This window comes from Arachis stenosperma, chromosome 6 (genome assembly GCF_014773155.1).
Source record: "Arachis stenosperma cultivar V10309 chromosome 6, arast.V10309.gnm1.PFL2, whole genome shotgun sequence".
NCBI classification, from domain to species: Eukaryota; Viridiplantae; Streptophyta; class Magnoliopsida; order Fabales; family Fabaceae; genus Arachis; species Arachis stenosperma.
The window spans coordinates 15,813,918-15,837,448 of NC_080382.1; the positions used below are offsets into that span (position 1 = coordinate 15,813,918).

Consider the following 23,531-nt stretch of genomic DNA (forward strand, 5'->3'; position numbering starts at 1 on the left):
AATTCTTAAATATTCATTATATTTTTAATGGACATTTAAAAGAGAAAAATCACAAATTTTTCTCATTACTTTTTTAACGATGCATCTTTATATATAATCTTATTAAATGACTATTTTTTTATTTTTTCATTTCTATACATTGTTATTGCAATAAATAATGTTTCCGTAACTATAGCAATAATGTAATAAAAAAGTAATTTGATAGAAAAAAATATAGATTAAATTGTAATGCTAATCATTATCTATAGATAATGAACCTAAGTCTTAAAACTTGAAATATTATGGATTTTGATTTTGATTTTTATGTATTATTGGTTTAAAAAACAACTCAAAAAAATTTTTTGTATCTATATTTTTTTTTAGTTTTGATACAGGGCCTGCATATTTCCAGCATTATCTTTTCAAAAAATCTCTAAAGGAATAAAAATTTAATATTTAGAAGTCCTTTTAAAAGACGAACCAAATTATTACATAACTTTACAAATTTCAAACAAATATAGTAGTTTGATGAAAGAAATAAACAAAATAACAATAGAACTCAACCAAAATTTTTAAACTAAATTTTTATGTATTTAATCTATTTGCAATAGCTACTAACATTAATTTTTTTTTATAGAACTATCTAACTATACATTAGTGTATAAATAAAATTATTTGAATTAATTGTTCACTGTTTTATTTTTTATTAATATAAATTCAAATATTTCATTAGAATTTAGATAATAGTATATTACTAATATACATAATAATTAAGCTTGGAAAATAAAATTCATCACATTTCCAAGGCTAAAGAAACATGTCAAGCTAAGTTTACTAAAAAAAAAATCTTTAGTGTAAATTTTATATCCGCTATGTTAATAATTATATTTTACATATAAAAAGTAGAGATTTATTATAGAGAAAAATAATCGTGCATCATTTTTAAAATATATTTACTCTGCTATAAACAACTGTTGCTACTCAATTATATATTTGTATTTATAATTTTTTAAAAAAATAATTAGAAGTTTAATTTTTTAATGTTTTTAAAAATAATATAAATTTGAAATTTATTCACTTAAATATTAAGAGAATAATTAAATGATAGATTAAAACTTCTAATCATTGCTCAATTTAAATTCGTAACTTGTATTATAATTGTCACTAATGGGTAATTACTAATTACATATAATGTTTTGAAAAGAATTAAAGAACTCCTGTTCCTGATTCTTCTCTGATCTCAACTAGTTTAAATCTAACGTGGGCAAAACCAATTGGCCCAACCTTAAGACCAAACGAATAAGAAAACGCCACGTAACCACATTCCCATACGGTGCACCCGCACCAGAACCCGCCCGCATCTCTCTCTCTCTCTCTCTTTCCCTCACCCTAGTGTTCCTGATTCAAAGATCTGCAAACACTCTCTTTCTCTCTCTCTCTCTCTCTCTCTCTCTCTCTCTCGTTCTTTGTTTCTTTCTTTCATTTCTTTCCTTCGTTTTTTTTCTTTTTACATTTGGCATTGGTTCTCTTTCTGTGGCGATGACGGAACCGATCGAGCCAAGCACATCGTCGTCAATGAGCACGGTGTTTCTTCACCCTCGGCGCGAGCCCTTCGAGCACGGCCTCTTACCGATCCCGAAGCTCATCTTCTCCGACCCCGCGCAAACCCTAATTTCGCTGAAGCAGAAGCTTCTTGAGCTCTCCTCCGGCGGCAAAGTCGATCCGGCGGCGATCTCCGAGTCTCTTCAGATCTCGCTCGACCACGCCAGGCTCGTCCTTGACACGCTTTCCTCCGTCCTCCCATCTTCGGAGCCCGAGCCACCCACCTCCGAAGTCTCCGCCGTCGACTTGCATGATCTGTTGCTGTTCCTGTACATTCAATCCTACAAGAGGCTCCTGCCGCGCACGCACAAGGACTCCGTCGCCGTTGCTGACGTCTGGCCTTCCACCTCCGCCTTCGATGGCTACTTGTCCGCTCTCTCGCCGCTTCAGGTTCAATTATCCCTTCCCGGACGCAATCTATTTTTGGTTCATTGTGATTAGTTTTGTGTTAATCGTGGTCTTAATTTCTTTAGTTATTTGGATTTATTTGTTGTGCTTGGTTTCTAATTTCATGGATTACAGCGTTTGTTTAGGTCGCTCTAGTAATTTTCTTGGTTTTTTGTGGCTCCTGTTCTGTTATTTTCTGTTTCTCTCGGTTAACCTGGTAGCAATTTTCGATTCTAGTGATTCTGTTGATGCTGAGGAGAAGTTTTGATTTTCTGATTTTTGGTGTGTTTATACAGCTTGTCCGGAGCAACAGCCGGCGGTTTATGCCGTCACAGGCTGACGAAGAGGCGCATCAATTGTCATACCTGCAGAAGCACTTGGCTAACATTCTGTCTCTCCTAGCTGAGCCCGTGGAGGGGGAAGGGGAAGAATCTCTGGTTTGTTATTTGATTTACTGCATGATATCCTTGGTTTGCTGATTTTTAACTTAAATAGATATCTTATATATTCAAGGAATACCATGTATGTAGTGACACTATATATCCATCTTTAGGATTCCTTCTTGTAAATGATTCAAGTATCATGCAAACTGGGATGAAATCTTTAATGTTTGTTAAAGTATTTATTTAAATTATCCTTTTTTCATTTCATGTTTTTATGCCTCTTTTTTCAGTTTTTATTTTTGATACATCTTTTGCTTCAAAAGCAGTAGCTTCTATGAAATAATCTGTCTTTTTTTTTTTTTATTCTATTCCAATCTTGATGCTTTGTGCATATGCCAAAGACATCAGTTACTTAAGATTTCTGGAGTAGATAGGAAACCGTTTGTGTCCTCTTCTGTTCTAGTATGATTACAACTTTTAATTCTGATTGGGTTGCAGTTAAGTAACAGACCCTCCTCCGAGTACTGAATATTCAGCCAAAGTTTTTGCATGATATCCTTATTTATTTTTACAACTCATTCCCAATTTATCGATGAACTGTCTTGAAGAATGAGGCCTGGTGTTCTAATCTTCTGAAGAGAGGTTTGGTCTGCTGGTTGTGGATGTGTGAAGTGACACTATTAATCAATGAAAATATGAAATAAAGTCTGTGGATTTATACCGTCAGATGCTAGATTGAGCTAGTGCGTATTGAGACGACCTCTATTTTGAATTTGACAATTATGTCAAACATCTCCTTTATGTTGATTATCTAACTTCTGTGTTAATGCTGTTCCATGCTTCTAGACACTCAATACCTCATTCTTAGTTTGACTTTGACATGCATTGGGTGAAGCATATACTTGGCTTTCTTCTGTATCAATAATAATGGTAATATGGTATGCTGTCTGTTCACAGTAGTCTTCACTTCCTTTTAATTGCCGAGACATCACAATTCCAAAATGCTACCACCTTATCAGAGGCATGATAATTTATTATTGGCCCTTGGGGCAGAGGATTCTCACTTTTTATTTTTATTTTTAACTCTCGGTGAATTCATTGTTATAGCATAATCATGTAATTTGTTGATTGAAGGAATGTTTAGAAAAATTTTCATGTCATCTTTTATGTTTTCCAGGTTTTCTTTAGTTTTAGTCTCATTCTTATCCTTCTTATTTGACCTCATTTTATTTTAGGTTTTATCCATGGATAGATTTGAACACCTTGGGTTTCTAGTTCAGTTTGGTGATAAGGGATCTGAAGGAAATTCTTTGAGTCAACATTCTCCTTTCTTTGCAAACTCAGATCCTGACATGCCAGCTGTTCCAGCTCCTGCTGCACAAGTTCATGATTGGCTTCTGCAGAATATAACATCTGCATTGGAACACATTTCTGAACGGACTTCTTCCAAGGAAAATGGCCCAGCTAGTGCCTCTGACCAGGATGTTGCTATGACTGATGCATGCAATGCCCCAGTAAAGGTCTCAACAAGTACTAGAGCTCCAAGTTTCATTGAAGGGGTTTCTAAATCTTCGTATGTGAAGCATGCATCTGACATTAAAGGTTCCTCTGTTAAGGTTTGTTTTCTCACGCATTTGACTAATGATCCTAACATTGCGTGAAGTCTTCCAGTTAAATTAATATTTGATATTGGACTTGGACTTCTAGCATTTGTCTTCCTTAAGCATAATCTCTGTTCCATGCAAGTTGTATAACTAGATTTAGATTTAGCTTCATGATTTGGATGTTATTCAAAGTGCTTGTGGACATTTTATCACTTGAGATTATTGTGGAAGTAGTTACGTTAACATAAGTTGTGTTTGGTTATTGCAGGTTGTAAATTGCCATGAGTCAGCCATCTACATTTTAGCACCTTTGCGATATGCCACTGTGTATGGATGCTCAGATTCTACAATAGTTCTGGGAGCAGTTGGGAAGGTAACACCTGAAAAGTAACAAGGGGTTTTGTGTTCAGCTTTTGAGTGCCTTGATGAATCTGGTACTAATAGAAGGATAACTTGTTATTATTATTATTTCATTCCGTAATGTGGAAAATGAAATTATGCTTGCTTTTGTTCTGTGAGACACCCCTTCCAGGTGTATGGGAAGTGCAAGGGATGATTATTGTTGATTGATTTACATTCGCACTTATGCATGTAACAGTAATCTGCTAATATTTGTTGTTTGGAATTACATCGTTAGTTGACAAATTTTTTTATCTAAATTAATTTTCTATCCATCATATGCAACAGCGTTTGACCACCAGGAAGCAACTTATTGATCTTCTTCCTACCATTGCATGTGTGCTAGATTGGCCTGAGCTTCATTTCTAATAAATAGACTCATCTGCATTTTCTTTTTCTGACAGGCTGTAAGGGTAGAGCATTGTGAACGAGCTCATGTGATTGTTGCAGCAAAACGTATTTGTATTGCTAATTGCCGTGAATGTGTCTTCTTTTTGGGGGTGAATCAGCAACCTCTTATTCTTGGTGATAACCATAAGTTGCAGGTGATTCCTTCATTTATCATTTGTTTGATTAAGCTGCTAACCATGTGGTGAACTGCCTTTTCATGTTGCCTTTTACATGATAAAGTAAATATTGAGTTTTAGTATATTACTGAAATGTTACTTAAAGATGCTGAAAAGAGACCATGATATCTTTGCGAATATTGGTCAACTATTTATGACTTTGCCAGTACTATTAAGTGATATGACAGTGATGCATGATGAATAACTAAAATAGTTCGATTGTGTTAACAGCAGTGCTTAAAACTTGTTTTAGGTTTGTACTTGTAGGCATATGATGTGCATAAGCCTTTCTATTATCTAACAATACTTTTTTAACCATTTCTTGGTATTACATAGTTATGCTTATTAAATTCGAAAACTCAAGCAACTTATTATATGAGAAGTGTGGTTAACGTAAACAGAGAAAAAGATTAAAAAAAAAGGTAGTTTCTTGTTGGAATGGTTATCAGTTATCACACATAAAATGTTGGCAGTTTAGATATCACTTAAAAGAGTGAATTTATTTTAAAAATCTTATGACAGTTATTTATCACTTTTTATTTTTGATGGATATCTCTGCATCTCTGTTCCGTCTTACCAAAGGTCTACTTTTTGTTCAATTTTCTGCTTCATCTAGCAGTACTAGCTGCTGATGTTGTATGCATATTTTCTTTAACTCTGCACTTTTGTCAAGTGGATTCATTGGTGGAAAACTTTCTTTTCCATAATATGCATAGGTGGCTCCCTATAACACATTTTACCCACAATTGGAGGAGCATATGAACGAAGTTGGAATTCTGCCCACAGTGAACCAATGGGATAATCCTATAGCACTGGGCATGGTGGATCCTCATGATTCACTATCTCACCCTGCAGGTGTTGCTGATGTTCAAGCAGAGTCCGCATCACGGGTGGATCCTGATCAGTTCACAAATTTTGTGGTATGACTGTTGTTTTTTGATAATGACCAGCAGGAAAACCAACTATTTTTGTTTTATTTAAGCTATTAGCATGAAGTATTTCAGCATGTGAACTGTTTGAAATGTATCATATCTGTTTCTTCCATAAAGCTTTTTAGGTAGAGAATGGTTGACGCTCAAATTTCTTTTTTCTTAGTTGGTAATACCATTTTTATGTTGACATACTTGATTTGCAGATTCCAAACTTGTCTGAAGAGTCAACTGGATCTACAAAAGCCAACCCATTTACATTACCAGATGCTTATATGGCATCTCAGCAAAGAAATGTATATCTCTAGTGTTAATTGATTAATATATTAGTGATTGGATTTCCATATATTTCGTGTTCAAGCTTTAAAGAGCCAAATTCACGTGAATTATGTCTCAACTAATTGTTGAACTTGATAAAATCTTATTATCTTCTATACAGCAAAAAAATTTAGGGGAGATAAGGGAACTCTTGCGTGAAGCACCTTTAGAAGATAATCGTAAACGGGAATTGTCATCAGCTCTCCATGTGTACTTCAAGGACTGGTTATATGGTAACTGTCAACCCCCTCCCCTCCCCCCTCTTTTTCTCTCTTCTTCAGTGCCTTTTTTTAGTTTTATTCAAGCAACCGTCTGTTTTTATTATTTTTTTTGTTAATAGTTACTTATAAGATTGATTTCAGATTTTGCGTACTGATGCGAAATGTGGGATTTAGTGGCTCTTTTAGAGCTGGTTGTTCTAAATATTGTCCAAGAGGAAGTTAAAACAATAAATGCTAATGATTTGTCCCTTTTTGTATTTGAAGCTTCTGGCAATATTCGTCAGCTTTACTGTCTTCAAGGCGATTAATCTCTGTTAGATGATGCAGTGTCAGCAGTTAATGATAGTACAGGACCAAGATTTCTGGTTTCCTTTTTGAACCCCCTCTTCAATTCCTCTTGCCAATTCTATTGGCACCATAGGTAGCTGAGATCAGACGACGTGAATTAGAATGCCGTCCTATTTATGCGGTGACATCACCGGTGCACGAAATGGAATGAAAAATACAATTGCTAATCTGATTGTAATTTTTTCTTTGTTTGTGAAAATAATTACTGTAATATTTTGTTAGCCTAAATTAATGGCCTTTGTGAAAATTTCCACCTTCCGAGTTCTAGTGTACTGCATGTTTTCAACATTTAAGAGTTTTTCCAATCTGTTGGGTGGTACCCTTGCTATTTCGATTTGGTTTTTACGATTTCGAAGTAACCAGCGAGGATGGTTTGTAGGTAGCTTCAGGGAAATAAACGGCTCAATTTTGGTTCTGGTTTGTATTCATGAACTTTACACCTCAAATTATTTTTTGTCCTGGGTACAACGACGGAGTGCTGAACATTTGGCACCATAAAGTATTTTCCTTACGAATATTATCTCCGTAGAAGGATTAGCACCATGGTTGATGGCTGATGCGAGTTACGACGTTTAATTGTGGAGATATTTTCTCATCTTGAATTTTACTCTAAATATTTTATCTGTCAATTATGAATTTCGATAAAGTAAAAAACAGAAATATATGATCAATAAAATTAAATGGCATACAAGTGTGGTAGAGGAAGAAAGGAATTTACACTAAAGGAAAAATAAAAATTTTCCCAAATTGTTTTCACTTAATGATCACAGCAAAGTAGTTCAATCAGCCATTGGTTACCAATTGATGAACACATTTTTCTTCAAGATGCTCTCGTTCTCATAGCAAAACCTCATAATATACTAAGATAGTATCCACATAGCTATGACGCAGACTATCTTCAGTACAAGACATAGAAAACTAGACAAAACGCTGTGACAAAAAAAAGGAGGCTATCTTGTACAGCAAAATAATATAGATGAAGGCAATCTATGCAAGGAACACCACAGTGAGTATACTACAAAGGACACACAATTTGGTTTATGCCTTACTGAGTTTCACACTTCACATCTCATGATTCTAAATTCCTTCACTCTAGTTTCACATTGGTCAGTTATGCTACATTGCTGCTGCATAAAGAAATGGGTAACCAAAATTGGTAAATAATGTGTTCTAATGTAAATTTTAGGCTTAGCCTGCAGGGACCAGTTGGAATATCTTCTCTGCTTGGTCAGGAAAGAAGGTAATGAACAAATATGCACCTGTGAATTTCATAACACAGTAAATTCAATACAAGTATCACAAAATTGTGACAAAAAGACAATTTTTATTCAAAGAATAAAACTTACAAACAAGAATTGTTCCCAATACAGTTGAGATTTTCCCTTGGATTGTCACCAAACCAGCTTTGCCGGCATCTTGCAAGTCCTTGGATCCCACAGAATCAAATGTACCTACAGGATGGGAATATTTCACCACTTAACGAAATAATTTAATTTTATTTAACAACAAATTTAGTTTTAAAAGTCAGTGAATTGCTAAACCTGGTTTTACAGTTTGAAGGCCAGATGTTATGCATGCTACATTTGAGAAACCGGCCTGCTCTAGTTTATTTGCAGCTGCAGCAGACCTTGACAACAAAGTAGAATGAAAATCTCAAATGCTTATATTAGCATTAGCACAATAAAACTCAATGCAGGTACACCAAAAAATCAAACTATGCAAATTTATACATGTATAATGCATCTTTTGCCAAGGCTTCTAAAAGTGTCAAGAAGTTGACTACATAATTTATATAAGTAAACTTTTAATTCACATAGTTGGTTCAAGTGGGTGAACATTTGTTCTCTTTAAGTGAAGTCTTGGGTTCATAACAAAAATGGATTATCAGCACAAGACAACATCATCGGGTTTACATTCATCTAATCTCACATTTAGACTGCATTGATGATCATACTTTGTAATTTCTTAAGCCAATAAAAAATAATGAAGAATTGAAATCGCATAGGATGCCATAAACAAACCTCAGTCCTTCCTGACATACAACCAGAAGTTTAGTTTCAGGCGAAAACTGACTCTTGACCGATTGTACAAAATCAGGATTCGGCTTGGTGAATGGTAAACCAAAGAACAACCCAGAGAAATTATTGTGCAGAGTCCTTTTTACAATTGTACCTACAGAAAGACCATATCATGAAGTAAGATAGGCAAAAGAAAAAATGCATGAATAAATTAATCTGAAAGGATGAACTCCTTAGTCCTTACCAGGATCATTGTCTTGATTTTCAACAAAGAGAGGCACATGATAGCAGGATTTTATGTGAGCCCTCTCAAACTGTGTTTTGTCGCGTACATCTAGAACAGTATATCCGTCAACTGTTACAAGCTCCTTTGCTTGTTCAGCATTAACAAACTTCACTTCTGCTTTTATTGTAAGACTGCTCCTCCAGCGTAGTTTCCCTGGCACGGCCCTTGCATTGTGAGTTTTTAATACCAACCAAGATGTCCCCAAATTGCTGAAAACACAATCTTAATCCCTCACAATCATGTATGCATAGATGTTCAAACATTAAGTGAACTTCTCCTTCATTGTTTTCATCAATATGGTTTAGAATGGAGGTTACTTCAAATTTTTAAATACTTATAAGTGAGAAACCGCGACAATTGTAAAGAAGAAATCAAGAAAATGCCAAAACATTAAGAACATAATTTGAACATTAAAAGGGCATGCATCAATTTGAGAAGACTGTATGGCATCAGAAGAATCACCAAGGATAAACTAGTAAAAAAAAAACTATTTCTTCATAAATATGATTGAAAACCAAAATAAGCAAAACCCTCCTAGACTACAGTTTAATAATAAGCAATTTAAGGGTTTAGTCAATAATATAAACTCAATGGAAGACAACTTATCCATGTACTGTGATGCTGTTCTAGCTTTCCAAATCAAAACATCATACTGAACAATTTTGAAGCCTTTGTTTACAAACCCAGTGATCAACAATGCAGGAAAAAGGTGAAAATTCTTGCAGCGTTGAACCATAGTCATTTCATGAAATATTGAACATGCAAGAGTTTATGTCATTCGAAGTAAGAAAAAATAAATAAATAAATAAATAAATAATTGAATGGTCTAGGCATAAAAAACTAAGTTCAAGGGGCATTACATGAACTTGAGTGTTACATTGCAGAACCCAACTTCTCCATGGAGTAATCAAGAAAACATAAAACACAAGTCATTTTTAGCACTTGTTCTCCATAGCAACCAAAACCATTATCATAAAATTGAAGTTATGAAGTTGATAATTCATCACTAACCTTTAACCATCACCATGTTAAGGGAAAAAAAGGTAAAATAAAATAAAGATAAGAAGATTTAGTTACCTGGAGGAGGAAAGACAGGAGGCATAGAAAGAAGGCCCTGCCATGGTGCCGAGAATTGTTATCCCTCTCTCTTTCTTTCTCAGCTATGGAAGCTTAACGTGAACACACCCTACCCAATGGTTTAGTTTAGTGGGCCATGAAATTTGGTATCAGCAATGAATATATGCCACGTGGCAAGTATAAAATCTAATCTCAAGTCTCGAAGCTTGAAACTGCAATAACCGTTAATCAAATACAACAGAACAGACGGAATCTCATTTTTAAGGTGCTTGCTTGTCTCCGGTTAAAGGTAACAGCTGTATGTAAATAACATCTGCAGTATTTACGGTTGCTTCTCGTACTTGACAAACTAAATAGGATAGTCAAACTCACTTGGTTAGTTGGTTTTGAAAACTATTTTTTATTTATCTAAATTTTGACTATTCTTATAAAATTTACTAGTTTGAACTTGAAAGGGAATAAATCCAATTATCGATTATCTAAGATATGAAATATACCACGTTATATATTTAGTTATATATTTAGATGAATGGTGCAAGATTGAGATAAAATTAATCGAAATTGTCCCCAAAGATATTTTACCTGGTCACGTTCGTCCTTTTGTCATCTCTGTCGTTGAGTTGAGAAATGTTTACTGATGTGTGTCGTTAATTGCCAACGTGGCAGATGCCAAGTTGTACCATGTTGTGGTTGACAAGATAAGTCTTGTTTTAGAAGTTAAATTAGTCCTTGAGTGGATAAACTCTAATCCCAAATTCAACAATAAATACGACACCGTGAACATTTTCAGTGGCAATAGACTTCAGTAGGAGCTATAATCCTTGGTCTGTCGCCTGGATGGAGATAGGAAATGAGGGTTGTGGTGGTGGTCTGTCGCATCCGTTGCACGACAATCATGGTTCTAGCACTTCGATGTGAAGAAGGAGGTTGAAAACTCATGATGGATCATGTTTCTGTGGGTTAAAAACTGTGATTAAAAAATCTGGGACAGCAGAGAACTCGAATAAATTGTTCTATGCATATTCAAGGTATCGGGTGAGTGATGAAAGAAATTAACTGTTTTCATCTTGTTCTGTGTTGTTGGGTGTTCTTTGATTTTTTTGTTTACTCCTTTCTGAGATTGCGGAAGGGCAGTCACTGCAATTATTTTAAGTGAGTTGATGATTATGATTATCAAGCAGTGGATGTATGTGATACAAAAAAATATGCAGGAACTGATATGGAAGTTGAAAATGACTATGATGAATGGAGGGTGAAAGTGGCATAGAAATTGGACAGCTTGAAAACTGAAGTTGAAACTGCTAATAATTTTTATGTTTGGGGTAGTTGTGATACTCTGTTGTTTGATATGTACTTCTAAATAAACCCAGTTATGTTATGTGAATTATGTTAATCCATAACCAAAATAAGCAACAAACGAAGTAATCTTAGTAATAACTTGTCATTAAAGACTAAACATTGTCTTAAAAGAGAAATATTACAACAAAGTTATAAGGTTTTCATGTCACCACAACACATTGTCTTTAGACTTAAATACCATACAAAAAAATAAGAAACAGAATGTTGTCCCATACAAAAAAAGAGTCAACCACAACACATTCCTAACAAATCAAACTTTTTCATTGTTCTTTCTTGGAGCCTTGAAGTCTGGAGTAGGCACAAAAGTCATGAAGTTGGCCAGCCTCTTAGTAGTTCTAAAACTTGTCCCTTTAATGGTCTCAGCAGAAACAACTACAGATGCAATTGCAGTAGGCTTAGGAAAGGACCTTAACTTTGCCTTTTTTTTAATCACTTGTAACTTAGATGCCCTAGCTACCAATTGATTCTGTATAATCCAGTACCAAATGAATTTGTTAGATGATTATATGAAGTTGAATTTTTTTAGGAATGAGAAGTGATGATACTACCTGTTGTGTATTTTGGGTTGGTGGAATGCTTTCGGATTGGCTGATGTCAATCTCTGATGGAGGCTGGATGGGTGATGGAAGTGAAGGCAAAGGTGCTTCTACTTCTGTAGTAATATCAGCATTAGTAAGGGTTGCATTTAGTTCAGGTTCAGCACCTTTTGCAGCATAGGCAACAACCGCTAGTTGCAGTTGCATCTATCTGGCATGTTCCTCAGCATCTACAGTTTTTTTTTTTGCACAACCTTTTTTGTTGTATCCAACCTCACCACAGTACATATACCGAATTGGGTTGTATTTTCTCTTTATCTTTGTCTTTGACCCAGTTGGTTGTTCTTCCTTGTCCCTTCTCCTTTTCTTTGTTGGCCTTCCAGGTTTAGGCTTGATTAGCGGTTGGACTAGTGCTGGATGTGGAGTTTTTTCTCATATATTCTGCCCCTTAACCGGATTGACGTTGAAACAGTAAGTTTGCCTATACGCTTCCATCTTCAACCAGTCATGACAATATTCTTCAGCTCTCTTGTCATTCTTATCTTGTATGGCTGATATTGCATGCATACACAGCATTCCTTTCAAACCAAATAAAAAGATTCATTAAAATTGTTATCATGAATGAAGACATTGTCAACTAATTGAGAGAACAAATGAAAGTTGTTACCTGTAAGTTGCCAAAACCTACAAGTGCATGTGTGCTTACCCAGGTCAACCACCATATTAGTTGGTCAGTCATGCACTTCGTACAATTCTTCTTTTTCATCACCAGACTACTGAGGAGTCCAATGGCGAGACAATGTTGTCATTGCTCCAACCTACTTTGCTGAACAGGAGGGAGAATTTCTTGATAGTTCTGCAACTTCTTCCTATTATCAACCATATTCTTCATGGTGATTCTTCTAACCTCTTCAGCTAGGGTTAGGATGGACTTGCTCCTTTCGTACTTGATCTTTGCATTGAATGATTCACATGCGTTGTTGCATACGTTATCCACTTTTGGAACCTCACTAAAATGTACCTTTGTCTATGCCTCTTTCTGCCATTTGTCAAGATACTCCCTGTAAGACTCCGAATTTTTAAAAATTATATACTAAGTTATTTATAATTTATTATATTCGTCGATAATTTTATTTAAAGAAAATGATTGTCCTGAAAATAATTAAATTATATTTTATGATACTTTAAGTTTAAGATCTATTATGATTTATAAAATTTTTTAAATAATTTAATATTTTATATTAGGAATTTAAGATTTTAATAATTAAAAATAATAAGTTTTATACAATTTAAAATTGAATAATTAAAGGTTTTTATTAATTTTATGAACAAAGAGAATTTGTTTATTTATCTCTATTTTTAAATTAGAATACTTAATTAAATATAATTTTGTAAACTAAATAATATTCTTAAATTTAATTATATTGGATTAAATTGATTTCAAATTAATACTCTACCTAAACCCTAAAACATAACCCTAACCCTAATTTCCTTAAACTAGCCGCCATTATCCCTCACCCCACCCTCACCAACACACACATACACAGTTCAGAAAGAATAGAAGAAAGAAAGGAAAAAAGAAAAGGAAAGAAAGAAGGAAAAGGGAGGAAGGATGGGGATCCGAGAGAGAGGAAGAGAGTGCCGGGGAAGGAGAAGCTCGCGCCGCCGTCAATCCGTCACCGCCATTTGTCCTTGTCGCCACTGGCTGCGTCGTCGTGAAGAAGAGATGTGCAAAAGAGGAAAGGACATTTCTATCACTACCGCCACACCGTGCTCCACGTCGTCGCCGCCATTGTTCCGTCACGAGAGAAGGAAGCGCGAGGGAGGAAACAGAACCGCAAGGGAGCTCAACCACGAAGAGAGGAGATGTGCGTCGGATCTGTCACCGCCGCTCTGCCAGCCGACCCGTCGCCGTCCGTGAAGCTGTCTCCGTCACCGTTGCTAGAGGTCGCCATCGGAGCTGCCGCTCCACTTCTGTCATTCTTCTTTTTACAGCAAGTTGCCCGCTCTTTGAAGCTCTTTTTGTAATCATTCTAGCTATCTGTGGTTAAGGATTCTGATGTATAGATATTGTAGGGTTAATTTTATGGGTTTGCATGTCAAAAATAAGGTTGTTGCTGAGCCACTGAAGCTCCTGGCCGCTGTCGGAGTTGCTGCAAGTTAAGTTTGGGGTGACTGGTGTGTCGTTCTTTTATTCCAGTAAGTGTCTCTATCTCGGAATTCTCGCCTTTGGTTTTCTGTTATGTGTTTTGAGATTTCCATGATATTGATGTTTTAGGAGTTAATAACTAGGGTTGCATGTTGTGAGTTAAAGATGTTTATGCTGTTGCGAAAGTGTGCGGGCTATGATTAAGGCTGCCATTGGTTTCGGAGCGAGAGGAAAGGAATTCGTTAACGCATTTGGGTTATGGGTTTGCTTATCGAGGTAGGGGTTTTTTTCAGAAAACTAAATTCTATATTTCGGAGTTGCTGTATATGGATATTTATGTGTGAAATGTATTTTAGTGATTGTATAAGTCTTATGTATTGTTTGATTGTATTGGATGGATATGAATGCTTGTTTGATTGGATTAGTGTTTGGATTGTGAAACTGATTGCTTTTGAAGTATCTCTTTTAAGTTATTTCTTCAAAAGTTTTGAAACTGAGTTTAATTCCGTTGAGAATGAAGTTGCTTCTTGAGATATGAGAATGATATGAAATTTTTGGAATTAATCTGATTTTAAACTGATTTGGTTTTGAACCCGTGGAAGGGGTTGCGGAAAGGTTTGGTTGGGACCCGAAAAGGGTGGCAAAATCCAAATTTTAGGGGAGATTCTGCCGAATTTTTATGAAATTAAGATTTTGTTTTAAAATGTGATTTAGAAAAGGATTTGGATTTGAGAGGTCCTATTATTTGGTTCTTGATTCATTAAGAAATCGGTGTTTTGAGTTTAAGCTGTTTAAGAAAAGTTTATGTTTTCCGATTGATTTAAATATGAAAGGGCCTATGTTTTGAAGATTGATTAAGGAAGTACCTTTGGAGGAGTTTTAGTGGATTTTAAAAGAAATTTAATTTTGATTAATTAAATTTGTTTTGCTTTTGAGGTATTCTTTAAATTTTGACTTAGCAAGATTAAACAATTTCAAGCCTTGGAAAGGTTTTCGATTTAAGAATGAAATGAAATTGGGTTTTGGGCTTAAATAACTTTGGTTTTGAAAGTGGTTCGAAACTTTTGGCTTACATGCCTTGGTGTTGATTTTTAATATTTGTTTTAATTTATTTCAATTTAAGTAACTATGATTCCGAGGATTTATAAAGAATTAAAGGAATGAGGCAGGTTATTTCTCCTAGAGTCTTGAGTCTTTGCCAAGGTTGTTAATTAATAACTCTGATTTGAAATAGTCAAACAAATGATTTAAAATGGAAGGATTGAGTCTTTTCAACAAAACTTCCTTTTTGATATGATATTTTTGAAAGTCTTTTGGAAGTTTTGGGTAATGTCACATAAGGTGGCTAGGTTTTGAAAGAGAATTGATTTTGAGGAAAAAGGTAAAATATGGCATGAGTGATGACTTGACTTGGTTTAGATTGTGAATGAAGTGTGAAAATGATGATGAATGAATGATTATGAATGAATATGTTGCTTATAAATTTAATGTTATCTGAGATACGAGTTTTCCTGGGTACAGAACCGTGGCTTGCCACCACGTATTCTAGGTTGAGACTCAATACTCTGTTGACTCTACGTTGCAAGAGTGACCGGGCACGTATAAATTTTCGGGAATGAGAAACTCCCATTGTGTAAAGTTATATATGAATGTATGAGTTATGAATGAAATAAGAAAAAGCTATGCATAGACTCATGGGGATGTGCGACAGGGGACAGTCCAAGGGTTTCGGACTTGTCGCGTTGGCTTGATAACCTATAGATGAGCCTCATTAGCCACTAGGACAGGCATTCATCATATGCATCTATGTGATATTGTTTGGGTGTGCATATTGTACTTGATTTGTCTATGTGATTAATTATGTTTAATTGCTAATTGCTATACTTGAAGTACCTGCTTGATTGTGCTTGAACCTTACTTGTGTTTGTGATTGAAAATTGGGTGGATTGTGATGGATTGGTTGTGGATTGAATTGTTTTGGCCTAGAGCCGTGATTGGTTATGAGATGGGCCGGAGGCCATGTTTGGTTTGTGTTTCGGTTTAGAAATGTATGAAAAACTAAACTGGTTCAGCATAGACTTAATGAACCTATGTTTGGAACATGTTGGTCATTCATACTGTTTAGGAAAAACCTTTTGAAAGGCTTTTGAATTTTTGAAGAATTAACAGTTTTCTCTTTTAGAAAAGATTTTGGATTTTCAATATTAAATATTTGGGTTTTAAAAGGATGCATAAGACGGTTATTAATCACTATGCTTTAAAAGAGTTTTATTTTCACGTATCCTATTATAATAATTCTTAAACCCTCTACTGAGAACCCTTTTGAGGACGATGTTCTCATTCTCCTACAAGTCTTTTCTTTTCAGGTTATGGATGACGAAGTTCGGAAGAGCTTAGTTATTTTCGTTTCTATTTAAATGGTGTGCTGTGTTGTACTAGTTACTTTTTCCTCGCCTTTATCTTTACAAGTTGTTCTAAGAGGGATAGGTTTTTGATCATATAATTCTTGTAAATTAATAATATATATATATATATATATTCTTTATGAGTATTGTAATTTGAATTTTAAGTATGGATGTATGTTTTTGAAAAATTCGGTTTAAATTTTAAACAGGCTCATATTTTAGAATTAAATATTTTAAGAGTCGTCGTAATACTCGAGCTATCAGAGTGGCGCAGGCGGAAGTATGACATTTTGATAGTTAAGGTGTTACACTCCCAAGCTTTCTTGTTGATCAATTTAACTCTCTTCATGTTTCTATCAAATTCAGTGGTTGTCCTTGACCGAGCACATTCCCACACAAGGTTTTTTAACTCGTAGCTACCCTACTGCTTTGAGAAATTGCGCCACAAATGTCACACGCAAAAGCGATAGTGAACTCTTGGAAACACTTACTACACAGCAGGGATTAAACCCTGCACCAAAGGCCAAACCCGAAAAGATATTAAATCATTTGAGTCTCCATAAAATATTCATTAAATCAAATTAGTCCTTATATAATATTCATTAAATCAAATTAGTCCTTGAAACATGTTATCGTGAATCAATTAAATTCTTACCTTCTGCATGTCTGAAATGAAGCACCATTATTCTCTCTGTAGTTTCCAAGATCATTGTGAAGGAGCTCTAGAAACCATTGCTAATTATCCTTATTTTCCACACTGACTATCGCATAAGCAATCACGAAGATATGATTGATAACATCTTGTCTGCAAGCAGTAAGTATTTGTCCTCCATGTAATGTCTTAAGAAATGCTTCATCTAATCCAATTAAAGGTCTACAACTCGCCTTAAACCTCCTCTTGCAAGCATCAAGACAGATATAGAACCGATCAAACAGAGAAGGACTGTCGGGCATAGGGATGACACCAACTTGTACTCTGGATCCTGGATTGCTAGTTAGTAGTTCATTTGCATAATCCTACTTATGCGTGAGTATCTTTTCTATCTTTTTCTAGTGAATTTGCACTTAAATTGTTGAGTTTAATAAAGAATTAATTATCTTTTAGCCAATATGGATGCTACTTTGAGTCTTTTGCAATATTGTTTATTTTAGGTAGCATTCGGCAGAATTTGATAGAGTTTCTGCAGCACAAGAATCAAAGGAGATGGCAGCAAGGAGCGACGCGCACGCGTGCCTGACACGTGTGCGTGATTTAGAGGTATCCATGGCGACGCGTACGCGTAACTGACGCGTACGCGTGAATTGAAGATTCGCTCAGCGACGCGTCTGCGTGACCGACGCGTCCGCGTGACTCGCAGAAAAGACCATCGACGCGTACGCGTGACATGCGCTACGTGCAGAAAACGCAGAAAAATGCTGGGGGGTAATTTCGGGGCTGTTTTGACCTAGTTTTCAGCTCAGAAAACATATATTAGAAGCTGCAGAATGGACAAATCAAGTGGTCTCCACTCATCAGCTGAAGACTTGTTAATTAATTCGAATTTAAATTCAAATCTTATTTTTAAGAAATGATATTATTTTTAATTTTATATAATTAAATTTTAAATTTATTAGGATTAGTTATAAAAAGGGATCTGATGCCATCAGATTGGAACTCTGTACATTTTATGAGAATCCTATTTTTCTCTAAACCATGAGCAACTAATCCTCCATTGTTAAGGTTAGGAGCTCTGTCTATTTGTATGGATTGATTCGTTTGATCTTTCTATTTTAATCCATGTTTTAATTTATATTTCAATAATTGTTTTCGCTCTTTATTTTATGAATTTGGGTGGAACGGAAGTATGACCCATGTTCTAATTGAGTTCTTGTAAAACTTGGAAAAGCTCTTTACTTGAACAACAGCTTGAAAACATATTATACTGAATTTCTAATTGTTTGTATTTAACGGGATACGTGACATATAATCCCCTTATTTTTGGATAATTAGGATTCTTTTGGCATATAAACTAGAAATTGATCATCACCCTTTAATTGGAATTAATTGACCAAGAAATTGGCAGTTAATGAATTTTAAAGGAGACTAGGAAGGTCTAAGAAATTAGGGTCTAGTCACATATAGTTTGCCATGAATTAAATCTTGCATGATTAAAATAGTTAGTAAAAAAAATCAATCCGGAAAAATAGATAACTCTGAAGCCTTAACTGTTTTCTCAATATTTTATTCCCAACTTATTTATTTGCCTGTCTTAATATTCCAAATTTACTGTTAATGCTTTTGAACTTTCAAACACTATTTTCTGTTTGTCTAACTAATCCTATCAAATACTATTGTTGCTTAATCCATCAATTCTCGTGGTATCGACCCTTACTCACGTAAGGTATTACTTGGTACGACCCGGTGCACTTGCCGGTTAGTTTGTGAATTGTAAAATACCGCACCAAATTTTTGGCGCCGTTGCCGGGGATTGGTTGTGATTGACAACTATTCGTTGTTTAATTGCTTAGATTAAATAATTTTTCTTTTAATTAGTTTTATTTTAATTTTTATTTTTATTTTCAATTTTTTTTCTCGTTATTTTTTTTCTTCCCGTGCTTTCATTTCGTTTCCATTGTTTTCCTTTTTTTATTTTTACTTCTTTTTTTATTTTTTTTCTTTTCAAAACTTTACGTTTTCTTTTTTTTCTATTTTTCTTTTTATTTTTTATTTTCTTTTATTTTCGGTTTGTCTTTAATTTCATATATATATATATATATATATATATATAATAAAAATAAAAATAAAAAATATTTTTATCTTTTTACACAAGTTACTTCACTGGGAATTCTCTGCACTCTGACGTAGAGATTCTCATCCTTTCTTGTTTTCTGTTTGTTTATGCGCAGGAATAGAGACAAATAACATCTCTTAGACTTTGATCCTAAACCTGAAAGGACTTTCAGGCGACGTTTACAACAGGCAAGACTTTACAAGGCTGCAGAATCCACCATGGATCTTAATGATGCTGATAATGCCAATGTGGCAAATCCGAATGGGAATGAACAACAAAGGAGAGTACTTGGTTCTTTCTCTGCTCCTACTGCAGATCTGTATGGAAAAAGTATTGTGGTGCCTCTTATAGTTGCGAACAACTTTGAGTTGAAGCCACAACTAGTCACCCTGGTGCAACAAAACTACCAGTATCATGGTCTTCCTCACGAAGATCTAAATCAATTTATTTTCAATTTTCTGCAAATATGTGATACTGTGAAGACAAATGGAGTAAACCCAGAGGTGTACAAATTCATGCTCTTCCCGTTTGCTCTGAGGGATGGAGCGAAGCTATGGCTAGATTCCCAACCTAAGGAGAGTTTGGATACTTGGAACAAGGTGGTTACTGAGTTTCTCACTAAATTTTCCCACCAAAGAAGCTAACTAAGCTTAGGGTGGAGGTTCAGACCTTCAAACAGAAGGATGGTGAAACTCTGTATGAAGCTTGGGAGAGATACAAGCTACTGATTAGGCAGTGCCCTCCGGACATGTTCTCCAAATGGACTCAACTAGATATCTTTTATGAAGGCTTGGGTGAAATGTCCAAGATGTGCTTAGACAATTCTGCAGGAGGTTCATTGCACAAGAAGAAGACACCGGAGGAGACTATTGAGCTTATTGAATTGGTTGCTAGCAACCAATATTTATACTCATCTAACAGGAATCTTGTGAACTCTGAAACCCCTCAGAAGAGAGGCGTGTTGGAAGTAGAAGCTGTTAATGCTCTTCTTGCTCAGAACAAGCTGATATCTCAGCAAATAAATCTACTTACTCAACAGATGGATGGCATGCAAGTCTCAGCTATCAATACACAAAATTCACCACAGGAAGTCTCCATGACATGGCAGGTAACTTTATGCAAAATGATAATCATGATTATGCTCAACCTTCTTTTGAACAGGTGAATTACATGGGGAGTGGTCCTAAGAATCCCAACAATGATCCATATTCTAAGACATACAACCAGGGATGGATAAATCACCCAAATTTTGGATGGAGGGACCAACCTCAGAGACCTCAGAACTTCAACAATAGTTTTCAGGGAGCTGTCCAGCAGAACAATGATTTGGAAGCAATATTGACAGGTTTTAGACAGGAAACCAGAGCGTCCATCAAGAACCTAGAGATTCAAATGGGTCAAATAGCCACCAGAGTTAATGAAATTGATCAGAGGACCACTAATAGCCTTCCTGGTAACACAATTCCAAATCCAAGAGAGGAATGCAAGGCTATCACCGTGATAAGTGGACAAGTAGAAAGTACGGAAGCATAAGTTATGCAGAAAATCAGAGCCTCCATTAGAAATTTAGAGGTGCTAGTGGGCCAACTGAGCAAGCAAATACTTGAGAGGTATGCAAGTACATTTCAAGGTGATACAGTGGTGAACCCAGGAGAAGATTACAAGGTTATTCAATTGAGGAGTGGTAAAGTAGCTGGCTCTGAGACCAAGGTCAATGAAGAGTTAGTTGAAAAAGAAGCTCCAGAGGAGAAGAAGGAAGAAGAAGAGCATGCCCCTCCAAAGCGTGCAGACAACCCATTCCCAGACTCTCTAGACACATATCCTACACTGCCAAAGGCTCCTGCATACAAGTCTAAGATGTCATATCCTCAGAGACTTCAAAAGGAGACCAAGGACAAGCAGTTTTCAAAGTTCTTGGAAGTCTTCAGAAAGTTACAAATCAATATTCCTTTTGCTGAGGTTTTGGAGCAAATGCCTATCTATGTCAAGTTCATGAAGGAGCTTTTGTCAAAGAAAAAACGTTTAAAGGGAGATGAGACAGTAGTCCTGACTAAAGAATGTAGTGCTGTAATTTAGAATAACTTGCCAAGGAAGATGCCAGATCCAGGGAGCTTTCAGATTCCATGCACCATTGGGAGCACAACCTTTGAGAAAGCCCTATGTGATCTGGGGGCAAGCATAAATCTAATGCCCTTATCTGTGATGAAGAAGCTGCAAATCCAAGAGGCACAACCCACAAAGATAGCATTACAGATGGCAGACAAATCTATGAAGCCTGCATACGGATTAGTGGAGAATATCTTGGTCAAAGTGGGTAAGTTCTTCCTCCCAGCAGACTTTGTGATTCTTGACACGTGGGAGGATGAGCATGCCTCTATAATTCTAGGAAGACCATTCCTAGCCACTAGAAGAGCTCTGATTGATGTAGAAGTGGGTGAATTAGTGCTTAGAGTGCATAATGAGCAACTGGTCTTTCATGTCTTCAAAGATATACATCCAACAGGTGAAGAAGAGAGGTGCATGCAGGCTGAGCTTATTGATCCAACCCTTCAAAAACCCCCTGATGATACACAGCAGAATCTGCAGCTCAAACCCCCTTGGTAACAATCAATAAAATTCCTCCTGACATCAAACCTAAGTTTGGTGTTGGGAATGCATCATCTACCAAGGAGGAGGTTCTCAAAAAGAAGAAAGTACCCAGAGGATGGAGAAACAAAAAGATCCCCACTGAAGGTTTCTCCCCAAGAATGAAGGTGGTGTTGACTAGCAATCCAAAGTAGATTTATACAGTAACCAGAATTCTCTCTCTAGAGCATATTGAGCTACGTTATGGAGACACAGGAAAGAAGTTCAAAGTAAGGGGTGAAGAGCTGAGCCCCTATGGTCCTCCTCCTTAGAGGAGTTGACCGTCAAGCTAGTGACGATAAAGAAGCGCTTGTCGGGAGGCAACCCGATAATTTCGTATCTTTAGCTATTTTTATTTTTCGTAGTAGTAGTTTTCTTATTTATTCTATTTTTATTGAGTTCTTACTAATCTTCTAATCATGCAGCAATGTTATTCCAGGAACCGAACACCTCAAGCTAACAAAAAAAGAGCACACGATGCACAAGCGTCGCTGACGCGAATGCGTCAATCATGTGTGGGGGAAAAACAAAAATTTCATAGAGAGTTGCGCGGGAGTGGCACTGGACTCATGCTTGGCGCACAAACATGACCGCGCGTACGTGTACCCCATGCGTACGCGCCGTTTGCAATTATCAACATCCACGCGTGCGCATCATTGACGCGTACGCGTGACCTACAAAATTGACGTACAGGAGTGTTTGGGCAGAGAGTTGTGCTACCTTGGGGCTGAAAGCATGCTAGAGGCACAAATTTACTCACGCGAACGCATCCATGACGCATGCGCGTCATTTGCAAAAATGGTCCTCCACGCGTTTGCGTGCATGACGCAAACGCGTCGTATGCCAAAATTGGTTCCCAAGCCACGCGAACAGAAAGTTGTGCGTGCGCGCGGCTGGCTTCGCGCGAATCGCACAAAACCCATAGCACGCGGACGCGTTTCTGACGCGAACGCGTCATCAAGAAAATCTCGCGACTCACGTGTACGCGTGTTACACGCATACACGTCGCCTACGCCGCCCAACTACACTTGTTCGCCGCGCAGTTTTCACCTTTCTTTCTCTCTCTCCCAATCCTAATCCTCTCTTGTTCTTTTATCTTTATATTTTTCTTTCCTCTCACTATTTGTTTTTATTTTCAGTTCTTATTTACTTGAGGACAAGCAAACCTTTAAGTTTGGTGTTGACGCTGCGCTTATGGGTTTTCTGGCACCAAAGGGAGGCGAATCATCTTCACGGAGGAGCACAACCTGAAGAATAAAGCGACCGCTAGGATAACAAGGTGGTTGAGTTCCTTTCATTTTTTATTCCTCCCCTCTTTTTCTATGTTATGTTTCGGTTTTCTGCTATTTTTCTTTGTTTGTTGCATGATCCTTTATTTGTTAGAATCCTAGGACTAGTTTAGTTTTCTCTTAATTGCTTTAATTCTAAAAAATATATCTCATGTATTACTCACTGAGCTTGAAGTCAAATAAAAAAAATACAGAACTGATGTATTGCATGAGAAATTGAGTTTAATTTTAAGAATAGTCTTATTTACTTAAATGTGGTGGTATTTTCTGTGATTTTTGA

The 23,531-nt window shown here is 36.1% G+C and overlaps 2 protein-coding genes across 4 annotated transcripts; one reads left to right on the forward strand and one right to left on the reverse strand.

Annotated features, from left to right (window-relative positions):
- The first annotated feature begins 1,383 nt into the window (after nt 1-1,383).
- LOC130933329 (uncharacterized) lies at nt 1,384-7,043 on the forward strand. Its single transcript, XM_057862918.1, has 9 exons — nt 1,384-1,971; nt 2,265-2,405; nt 3,587-3,967; nt 4,224-4,328; nt 4,759-4,899; nt 5,637-5,840; nt 6,056-6,145; nt 6,289-6,400; nt 6,653-7,043. The coding sequence occupies exons 1-9, from the start codon at nt 1,519-1,521 to the stop codon at nt 6,694-6,696; spliced, it is 1,671 nt and encodes a 556-aa protein (XP_057718901.1). The 5' UTR covers nt 1,384-1,518; the 3' UTR covers nt 6,697-7,043.
- A 420-nt stretch (nt 7,044-7,463) lies between these two features.
- On the reverse strand, nt 7,464-10,365 carry LOC130933331 (rhodanese-like domain-containing protein 9, chloroplastic). 3 transcript variants are annotated; one of them, XM_057862920.1, is made up of 7 exons: nt 10,118-10,198; nt 9,901-9,931; nt 8,999-9,249; nt 8,758-8,908; nt 8,278-8,363; nt 8,083-8,187; nt 7,464-7,995 (listed from the first exon to the last, which is right to left on the reverse strand). In XM_057862920.1, exons 1-7 carry the CDS (start codon nt 10,140-10,142, stop codon nt 7,925-7,927), a joined length of 720 nt encoding a protein of 239 aa, XP_057718903.1. In that variant the 5' UTR covers nt 10,143-10,198; the 3' UTR covers nt 7,464-7,924. The 3 variants fall into 3 exon arrangements, with proteins under 3 accessions (XP_057718903.1, XP_057718904.1, XP_057718905.1); XM_057862921.1 differs by lacking the exon at nt 9,901-9,931 and having other exon boundaries at nt 10,118-10,365; XM_057862922.1 differs by lacking the exon at nt 9,901-9,931 and having other exon boundaries at nt 8,999-9,193; nt 10,118-10,262.
- Between the last annotated feature and the right edge of the window lie 13,166 nt (nt 10,366-23,531).

What these genes read in the sequence shown, in the direction of transcription:
- LOC130933331 (XM_057862920.1), bottom strand. Translation starts at nt 10,142, where the DNA reads ATGCCTCCTGTCTTTCCTCCTCCAG. An exon ending in AAATCAAGACAATGATCCTG is followed by an intron (nt 8,909 to 8,998) that starts GTAAGGACTAAG and finishes GTCTTTCTGTAG; the next exon opens with GTACAATTGTAAAAAGGACT. An exon ending in ATTGGGAACAATTCTTGTTT is followed by an intron (nt 7,996 to 8,082) that starts GTAAGTTTTATT and finishes TGAAATTCACAG; the next exon opens with GTGCATATTTGTTCATTACC.
- LOC130933329 (XM_057862918.1), top strand. Translation starts at nt 1,519, where the DNA reads ATGACGGAACCGATCGAGCCAAGCACATCGTCGTCAATGAGCACGGTG. An exon ending in GGGAAGGGGAAGAATCTCTG is followed by an intron (nt 2,406 to 3,586) that starts GTTTGTTATTTG and finishes ATTTTATTTTAG; the next exon opens with GTTTTATCCATGGATAGATT. An exon ending in TTAAAGGTTCCTCTGTTAAG is followed by an intron (nt 3,968 to 4,223) that starts GTTTGTTTTCTC and finishes TGGTTATTGCAG; the next exon opens with GTTGTAAATTGCCATGAGTC.